General features: G+C 43.8%; 1 protein-coding gene across 1 annotated transcript; it reads right to left on the reverse strand.

Annotated features, from left to right (window-relative positions):
* Positions 1-319: 319 nt before the first annotated feature.
* On the reverse strand, positions 320-1,795 carry LOC125548416 (uncharacterized). Its single transcript, XM_048712016.2, has one exon. The coding sequence runs from the start codon at positions 1,647-1,649 to the stop codon at positions 651-653; it is 999 nt and encodes a 332-aa protein (XP_048567973.2). The 5' UTR covers positions 1,650-1,795; the 3' UTR covers positions 320-650.
* Positions 1,796-9,961: the final 8,166 nt, after the last annotated feature.

A 9,961-nucleotide genomic window follows, 5' to 3' on the forward strand; every position in this document is an offset into this window, starting at 1 on the left:
TGTGGGTTTTTTTATGTCCCGCACGAACAAATTGGGGCGCGGCCACGTGTTGGGTGCCCTCGACACAAGGCCGGCTCAAACCGGACATGGAAGTCCTTTTACCCATCCCATATGGAGCAAATCCGGATCAAACAGATGTCCGTTTGGGATCGCGCGTTCGAGTTGGCCTCACTGCTCAGCTAGCGCACTTGTTGGTACTTGTTGGTCCTGTTTCAATAGCCGGACATCTAGTAGTTGTCAGCACTCAGCAGGTAGCTGTTTTTTCTTTTGTTCGTACAGCAAGTTGATTTGAAACACATAGAACGTGGTGATGTCATAGTTGACAGGAAAAACGTCAGCCAACGAGGAGCGATGGCACGCATGTCTTTGGACCCATTCATATCCGAGCATCAAACATACAACGCTGTGTCTGACACAAAAACTAACTCAAAATATTCATCATAGAACTCCAAGACTCAAATTGCTCAACTAGAGACAGGCACGAGCGATGCCACCAATTCTGCATGAGAATTCTGCATCGGGCATGTACATACATCTGCAAACTAAGCTAGGACGAACTGAAAACCACAACTACACCGCGCGTACGATCGATCCTGAAGACCTGAACTAGCAAGCTACTACAACGAACACCTTTAGCTTGGTTCTCTCTCTCACGCCTCGCCGAAGACGGCCTCCCAGACGTCCTCGAAGGCGGCGATGATTGCCGGGTGGTGCTCCGGCGAGTTGAGCGAGAGGTACGACTCCAGGAGCTCCTCCATCTTCCCCACGCTGGCGATACGACGCTCCACGACCATCTCCACCATCGAGCTCCGGAAGTCTGCGTATGGATTGCTCGATCGCTTCACCACCGCCATGCCCACGCCAATGGCTCCGGTTTCTTCCACGAGCATCTTCTTGATCGCATTCGCATCCTCCTCTCTTTTGCTGTTCTTGCAGTGGCGGTGCTTCGTCGCCAAGTTAACCCGCGGTTGCAAGGCATCCGGTGGGTCCCTGGCACTTGGCAACGCGCGCCGGGGCGCTCTGCGGGGCGCGTTCCGGTGGCTCTTCCTGGAGGCATTGGCACTGTTGGTGTGGTAAAACTCGGAGGTCGAGTCGGAGGAGAAGCTGAGGGACGAGAAGAGCGTCGTCGTCTCGGCATCCTCGCCGCTTTCGTCGTCGGTCGCGGTGGACGAAGAGCAGCTGTACGGCACGGAGTTCATCCGCGGCCGCCGCAGACGCCGACAAGAGGAGTTTGAGCGATGCCGCCTTGACACCGACCTAGAGCGTGCACCCGTGCTCTTCTTTGCATCGTTCGTCTGCACCGATGGCGGCAGGAGAGGAACAATGGAGTGAACAGGACGGCGACCGGAGACCCTACCTGGGTAGTCGACGGAGGCGTGGACGACCGACGCGCTGCGATGACGGTGGCGGCTGCCTTCCACAAGGTTGGGCCTCTGATAGGTGCAGTTGGTGCACAAGTCAGGGGAATGTCGTGGCTCTTGGTGGGGGTTGGTGTCGGCCTTATCGAGGCTAACGAAGGCCGTGGCCGGGGTGGTTGTGGTCTTGGTGGCGTTGGTGATGCAAGAAGAACGCACGAGGAGCTGTGCGAGTTTCTGCTTCAGGCGGACTCCGGCGCCAACGCCGGTGCGGCACTGGGGGCTTTCGTCCATGAATGGTGTGCGCAGTGTGTGTATGGTTGATCTCGGGAGATAGAAATAAAGCAAGGAGGAGAAGAGAGAGGGGTGTCTGGTTTCGGACACTGGTTTTTGGTTTATAGTCTCAGGCTCTCAGTCGTGGCTTTGAGTGTGAGGCTTCAAGTGAGAGGGGTTAAGAACCTGAGGAAGCAAGTGGGCAGAATCTGGCGACATTAGCCATGTGTAAGGTGTACGGGACTGTGGGCACGGGCTCAACATTTGGTTGGCCGCCGACGGATGTAAACGTAAGCAAGTTTGTCACGTTCTCCATTCTAGTCGTGTGACTAATTTCTTTTTTTAGGTATATATATGCACAGGCGGTGCTGCACGCATGTTTACTTTAGCGCATGCACTTGAAAAGTACAAACACTTACCTCAACCGTGTAATACGATGCACCCGCTGTCTAGATGTTAACTGCGGTAACGTGACATTCCAAGTTTGTTTTGAACCATTAACTCTACCGCAAAGTTATTTTGCGCTCTAGCGGTATCTACCGGTACATCTGGCACCACACACTTGTTTAAAAATTCGAACTAATCCATACCCCACTATCATGTATATTTATATTGTCTAGCACATATGTTCGTGCGTTGCAACGGGAAAAATAATAATATACATTTAAAGTTAATGAGAATTATATGTGCAAACAAAACCTTATGTGCATGAAAAAGGAACATTTAGCTTCTCAATTTCGCCAGGTGTAACTATTTTTTCATTCATTGATCGAAGGAATTTAAGAGTTTTATTACGTCATCGTACGCCAGAGAAGGCTCGTGAATTATTCAATCTATTTTTTTTCAATCAAGGAGATTTTAAGGTATGAAGTTTTTTAATATTGTAGAAAACATGAACCATTCTTTAAATCCTGAATAGTTTTTATGAAAATTATGTCCACTTTTAGAAAAATGCGAACAAAATTTGATAAAAGAACATGTTTTAAAACTCACAAATATTTTTTGAAAACACCAACTTTTTAATAAAAAAATAAACATTATTTGAATTTGTGAACATTTTTTTAGAACGGGAACGTGTGTTGTAAATTCATACATTTTCCAAATATGTGTATCTTTTAACATTATTTTGAATTGTGAAACAATAAAACCAGAATATTTGTTGAACTTGGAGCATTTTTTTAAAATGCCCTTCTATTTTTAGAAATCTCAAACAATTTTGAAAAACAATAAAGTTTCTGAAAAAATGGGAAACTTTTTTCAAGTGCCATTTTCAAAATAGCAACAAAATTTGGAATTCCGAACATTTTCTACATTTTTTTTGAAATTCCAATTTTTTTAGAATTTTGAATTTATGAAATAAATACTATAAGAAAAGTAAACTTGGAAGTGAAAAATGGACAGGGGAAGGAAAATAAAAATAGAAGTAAAACACATAAAAAAAAGAAAAATGGGCCAGCCCATTATTGGTTCTCTTGTTGTTTCATCTATTCACCGCCGAAAAAAAGAAACGCACCTTGCTTTATTAGTACCACCACGGATAGAAAAAATTCTTTTCGGCGGTGAATAGATGAAACAATAACGAAACGCACCTTGTTTTATTAGTAGGTAATATATAGATATAGATATAGATTTCTCATCCGTTCGTATCTTCATATGAGAGAGAGAGAGAGATCGGGCGAGCGAGGGGTGCGGTGGGGCGATCGGCCCGTGGGGTCTTGCGCGCGTGGAAGTGGCGGGTGGGCCAGGCCGGCCGGATCCCCCTTTTTTAAACAGAACTCGCTTTCTATATATTTTTTATAGAAACATTAAAACACTAAAAAGATAAAAGGAAAAAATTCTAAAAATCCCAGAAAAATTCACTTAATTATATGGTATTATATATGACCTTGTGAACTTTTATCTGGCCTAAAATGCAACTTTTTATAAAAATAATAATTTTTGCTATGCTAATAAAATTTGTATCAAAATAATTTGCAAATAAAATCAAATAAATAAATTTTGATTTCAAATTCAGTTTCCAATATTTCCCTTCTGTTTTTGAAGAAGACCTTTTATCTTTTATCTTTTTTTGAAATAATGGAAGTGAATTTTGGATGAGACCAAATTTGATCCTAATTCCAAATTTTGAAATTTCAAAAATGGATTTAGGGAAACTTCCAACTCTCTGTTGTTGGTCCTTGAGTTGCTCAAATTCCCTTGGATCTGATTCAAATGAAAACTAGTGGAGGCAAAAATGCATAAATCATGGATGCATATGAATGATCTATTTATAAGCATCCAAATTGAAAATTAGGATGTTACAAACCTACCCCCTTAAGATGAATCTCACCCTCGAGATTTGGGTTGGCTAGGGAAAAGGTGTGGGTGGTCCTGTCGGAGGTCTTCTTCTCATTCCCAGGTGGCTTCCTCCTCGGTATGGTGACTCCACTCGACCTTGCAAAACTTGATGACCTTGTTGCGGGTAACTCTGTTGGCAAACTCGAGAATCTTGACGGGTTTCTCGTCATAAGTCAGGTCACTCTTCAACTGAATTGCCTCCAGTGGCACTGTATCTCTCAAAGGAATATCAACCATCTCCGCGTGGCACTTCTTTACTTGCAAACGTGAAACACATCATGAACTCCTGACAAGGCTTCGGGTAATTCCAGTTGGTATGCAATTTCACCTTTGCGTTCCAAAACTCTGCATGGCCCTACAAATCGTGGTGCTAGCTTTCCTTTAACTCCAAACCATTTGAATCCTAGAAGAGGAGACACACGAAGATATGCTCTGTCTCTGACTTCTTAAGTTACTTCCTTGCATTTAACATCGGCATAACTCTTCTGCCTGGAGTGGGCTATCTTGAGTTTGTCACGGATCAGCTTGACCTTTTCCTCTGAATCTTGGATTAAATCTGGTTCGAATAATTTACGGTCTCCAACTCCATCCCACATCAACGGTGCCCTACACCTCCTTCCGTACAAAGCCTCAAAAGGGGCCATCTTCACACTGGTTTGATAGCTGTTGTTGTAAGAGAACTCTGCGTAAGGTAAATTATCATCCCAAATAGATCCATAATCTAGCGCACAAGCTCTCAACATGTCCTCTAGAATCTGATTGACTCTCTCTGTCCGCCCTTCTGTCTACGGATGAAATACTGAACTCTAGCCTATAACCCAAAGTTTCGTGTAACTAATTCCAATACTTTGAGGTAAACTGTGTTCCTATATCTGATACAATGGTCCTCGGAACTCCATGCAGACATACGATCATGGTCATACATATCTTGGCTAACTTAGCACTTGTATAGGTGGTTTTCACGGGGATGAAGTGAGCTACCTTGGTCAAGCGATCAACTATAACCCAGATGGACTCATAACCTGAACGAGTCCTGGGCAATCCTGTGATGAAATCCATGCCCAGTTTGTCCCATTTCCAATTGGGTATCGGTAAAGTCTTAAGTAATCCTGCTGGCTTCCGATGCTCTGCTTTGACTCTTTGACATGCGTCGCATATTGCTACATACTCTGCAATATCCTTCTTCATACATGTCCACCAGAAATTTCCTCCAAGTCTAAATACATCTTGGTGTTGCCTGTGTGTATCGGGTAAGGCGAATCATGAGCCTCCTGAAGAATCAACTTCCTGATCTCTGGGTCATTTGGCACGTAAATACACTGCTCAAACCATAAGGTTCCGTGTTCATCCTCACGAAATCCTTCTGCCTTTCCTTGGTTCATTCTTTCCTTTATCTCCGCAATTCCTTTTTCCAACTTCTGGGCTTCTCGTGTCCTTCCTAATAAAGTGAACTAAATCTCTAGCGCTGCAATAAAACCTCGTGGAACTATCTCCAATGGGATATCTTTGAGATCGTCGGCTAACTCCTGAGGTAAACCTCCTGCTGTGACAGTATTAACATAGCTCTTGTGGCTCAAAGTATCTGCCACAACATTGGCTTTCCCTCAGTGATAATGTAAGCTCATGTCATAATGCTTTATGAGCTCCAACCATCTCCTCTACCTGATGTTTAACTCCTTTTGCACGAAGAACTCTTGTGATCCGTGTAAACATCACAACTATTTCCGATAAGAAAATGTCTGTAGGTCTTGAGGGCATGCACTACGGCTGCTAACTCCAAATCATGTGTGGCATAGTTCAACTCATGAGGTCGTAGCTGATGTGAGGTATAAGATACAACTCTTCCTTCCTACATAAGAACGCCTCCAAGTCCTTGACATGAAGCATCACAATATACTTGGAAGTCCTTGCGTATATTCGGAAGAATTAGCACTAGGGTTGTAACCAAACGTTTCATCAACTCCTGAAAACTGGCCTCATAATTATCGGTCCAATTAAAATTGGCGACTTCTTCAATAACTTCATCACGGGCTTCGCGATCTTGGAGAAATTCTCAATAAACCTTCGGTAATATCCTGCGAGTCCATGGAAACCGTGTATCTCTTCGATTGAGGTGGGTACCTTCCATTTGGTGACAGCTTCTACCTTGGAAGGGTCTACTGCTATTCCATCCCCTGATACAACATGTCCGAGAAATTCGACTTCCTTCAACCAAAACTCGCATTTGTTGTACTTGGCGTACAACTGATGTTCCCTGAGCTTCTCCAGAACTAAGCGCAAATGTTCCTCGTGTTCTTCCTCATTCTTTCAAGTAAACCAATATATAATCAATGAACACCACGAATTATGTATCCAAAACCTCCATGAATAAATTGTTCATCATGCTCATAAAATAGGTAGGGGCATTAGTCAAACCAAAAGACATGACCATATACTCATAAAGCCCATACCTCCTGGTAAAAGTGGTCTTGGGTATATCCTGATCTCGGATTTTCAACTGATGATATCCTGATCGAAGATCGATCTTGGAGAAAACTCTATCTCCTTGTAGCTGGTCAAACAAATTGTTGATCATCGTCAGAGGATATTTGTTCTTGACAGTCACCTTGTTCAACACACGATAATCTACAACCATTCTCAAGGATCCATCGGGATATTGGTCCGATGCCTGGCAATAACCCTGATTAAAAATTCTATGTCTCGGTCCGGTGGCATGTCTGGCAATTCCTCCGGGAATACATCAAGATAATCCTTCACGATGGGTACTTCCTCTTGTGGTTCTCCATCTGCTGTTGCTTGCCTTCAAGAATGATAGCCTTGTCAACCAATTCCTGGTAACTGTTAAAGGTAGCCATGTTCAACTAAAAACTTAGCTCATCATTCAGTCCCTCCAGAAATTTCTCCTATTTAGCGGCATCTGTGGCCACATCTCTTGGGGCATATCGGGCTAACTGGCTGAACTCATCCACATACTGAGCCACTGAATGGTTTCCTTGGCGTAGGTTGTGGAATTCCCTCTTCTTCAGACTCATGGCTCCAGATGAAACATGTGCGATGCAGAAAGCCTGCTCGAACTGATCCCATGTCACATTGGACATGGGGAAGGTGCTGGTGTAGTTATCCCACTACAAAGTTGTTGGTCCATCTAGTTGATGTGCGGCAAAGCGCACCTTCTCAGCATCAATGCATCCTGCGGTGGTTAGCTCCCTTATGATCTTGCGGAGACAGTCATCTGTGACAATCAGCTTGGTGCAGCTTGAAAACACTGAGGGGTTCAACCTCAAGAAGCGGGTAAGGTTGTCAACTGGAGGTGGTGGCGGTGGGTTGTTGTTGTTGTTGTTCTGGTTCTGGAGGAGCATCTGCATGAGTGCATTCTGGTTTTGGATCAACTGGGTAAGTTCCGGTGGAAAGTTGGATTCGGGGTCACGTCTCGGAGGCATCTGATGGGTTTAGACCGAGTGAGAAAATTAGAATATAATAGGGGCCTAATGAAAAAATCACACTACCCATATGCAAATGAGACAAATAAATTCCAAATCACACCATTCAATTTCAAACAAGATTCACATAATCGATCCTAAGATAACTATTACACCGAGTCTCACAAACGACATCTAACTAATCGAAAAAATCTAATTGGGAAATCAAAATACTAATATCTAAAATGACGATAGGCTAAAAGTTATGATCGATAGAAGACTCCATCATGTCATCATCATCGTCGTCTTCGTTATCCTTGTCTTGGCTGATGAAACACCGATCAGATTCGTCCTCCTGAATGTTTTCTCCCTGATCCGGCTTTTCCTCGACTTCTTCCAGCTTCTTCTTCAGTTTCTCGTACCTTTTCAGTAGTACGTTGATTTCCTCTTCATATCCATTGCGAGTTGCCTTGAGTTCTTCTTCCAGCTCGATATTCTAGGTGATCAGCGTCCTGGTGTCCCATGCAACTGAGTCTCAAATGGCGGATGTGCTGCTTCGAATCCTGTATGTATGATGCTATCGAGTCATCTTCCCTGGTGTGGACCATTTCCCCTTGGTGATCCCGGCGTCTACATATCCTGTAGGTGGTATTTTCGAGGTCCTTGTGATACTCCTCACAAATGCGTCCAAAGGTGACATGTGCGGCAATAATCTTGCCTAAGCTCCAGGTTGGCGCATCCAAGTAGAAATCCATAGCCTCGGTGGTAACTCCAACAGTACTTCCAAGAACATGGATGTTAGTTCTCTAGCGTTTCTCCTCCAGCAAGGTCGCGGTGAAAGTTCCGGTGATGGTGGGCACGACGATGTTCAGGTACTTCACGATGTTCTCAAGACGTTGTCCGAAGGGCATGGTCTCGTCAAGCTGAGCAAACTTGGTCCTGGAGGTTGACATATATATTGTTGAAATAGAGAAGAATTAGAAATGAATAGAGAAGAGCATTAGACCAACGGATATATAGGAAAATTGTAAAATAAGATTGTTTTTCATCCTATGGTTTTTCCATTCCTAGTGGTCGCGTCCTAGAGTCAACCTGGCTCTCATACCATCTTATAGCAACCCGATCCACATGGATTAGAGTCTCTACGCTTAAGTGTCATCCCTATATTGGTATGCTCGCACACACAGTACTCGAGGAATTATAATAGAGTTCAGTCACACACTTTATTACATCGAGGTCCTCAAAACAGTATTTATTACATAAATATGGCTGAAGGCCATCTAAATAAAATAACAGCGAAAGCTTCGTAGGTAAATGAGTCCATCCAACTACACGGCAAAACTGAGTGCAGAACAACGACCTATCGCACCTCAATCCTCCTTGAAAAATTCCGCAACATGAGATGTTGTAGCCGTGTAGGCCAGCACATGGAATATGCAGGCAATTTCACACCATATAATAATGATGAAAAAGTCTATCTCTATATACATACTTGGCTGGTGGAGGCTCTAAGTTTAATTTTGCATAAAGCTAAATTTTTTCCTACAACAAACGAATTAATTTATTTACTAAATTTGTTGCCATTATTGAGATGGTTCCTCCAACTCAATCCCAAAATCCCCAAGTTATTAATAACCCAATTCATTAATTAAATAAATTGACGAGATCAACCAATAATTCACTTCTAGATACTCAAATTTATCCATAATTGGGGACACGACTAATCATGATTAGTTTATACATTCTCAAAGGTCTGTGCACTTTTCCCCACAAGACTAGACCACCTCCATGATCGAAAGATCGAGACATAGTTTTTCTGAAGAGGTCCCCTTAACCCTGGGTAGTACCCATTATCGGTGTCAAAATCGGCGGATCTCGGGTAGGGGGTCCCGAACTGTGCGTCTAAGGTTGATGGTAACAGGAGACGGGGGACACCATGTTTACCCAGGTTCGGGCCCTCTCTATGGAGGTAATACCCTACTTCCTGCTTGATTGACCTTGATGAATATGAGTATTACAAGAGTTGATCTACCACGAGATTGTAATGGCTAAACCCTAAAAGTCTAGCCTGTCTGACTATGATTATTCGGATCTATCTACGGACCTAGCCCCCCGGTTTATATAGACACCGGAGAGATCTAGGGTTACATAAGGTCGGTTGCAGAGAAAGGAATCTTCATATTTGGTTGCCAAGCTTGCCTTCCACGCCAAGGAGAGTCCCATCCGGACATGAGTAGAGTCTTCGGCCTTTGTATCTTCACAGCCCATCAGTCCGGCCCATATCCAATAGGCCGGACGCCCGTGGACCCCTTAGTCCAGGACTCCCTCAGTAGCCCCTGAACCAGACTTCAATGACGAGGTGTCCGGCGCAGATTGCTTTCGGCATTGCAAGGCGGGTTCCTCTTTCTGAATACTCCAAGATAGTCTTCGGTCGTAATGAACGTGTCCGGATCTGCAACACAAGTACCACACACAACCACAGAGAATATAATATTTGCACGAGTCCAATCCGCTGACAGTCCTTTTGTAATGTGACATCACATCTACTTGGTCATCATTTCGAACCGTTTTCCGTCT

This window comes from Triticum urartu, chromosome 3A, assembly GCF_056163025.1.
Source record: "Triticum urartu cultivar PI428250 chromosome 3A, HENAU_Tu73, whole genome shotgun sequence".
In the NCBI taxonomy this organism is placed as follows: domain Eukaryota; kingdom Viridiplantae; phylum Streptophyta; class Magnoliopsida; order Poales; family Poaceae; genus Triticum; species Triticum urartu.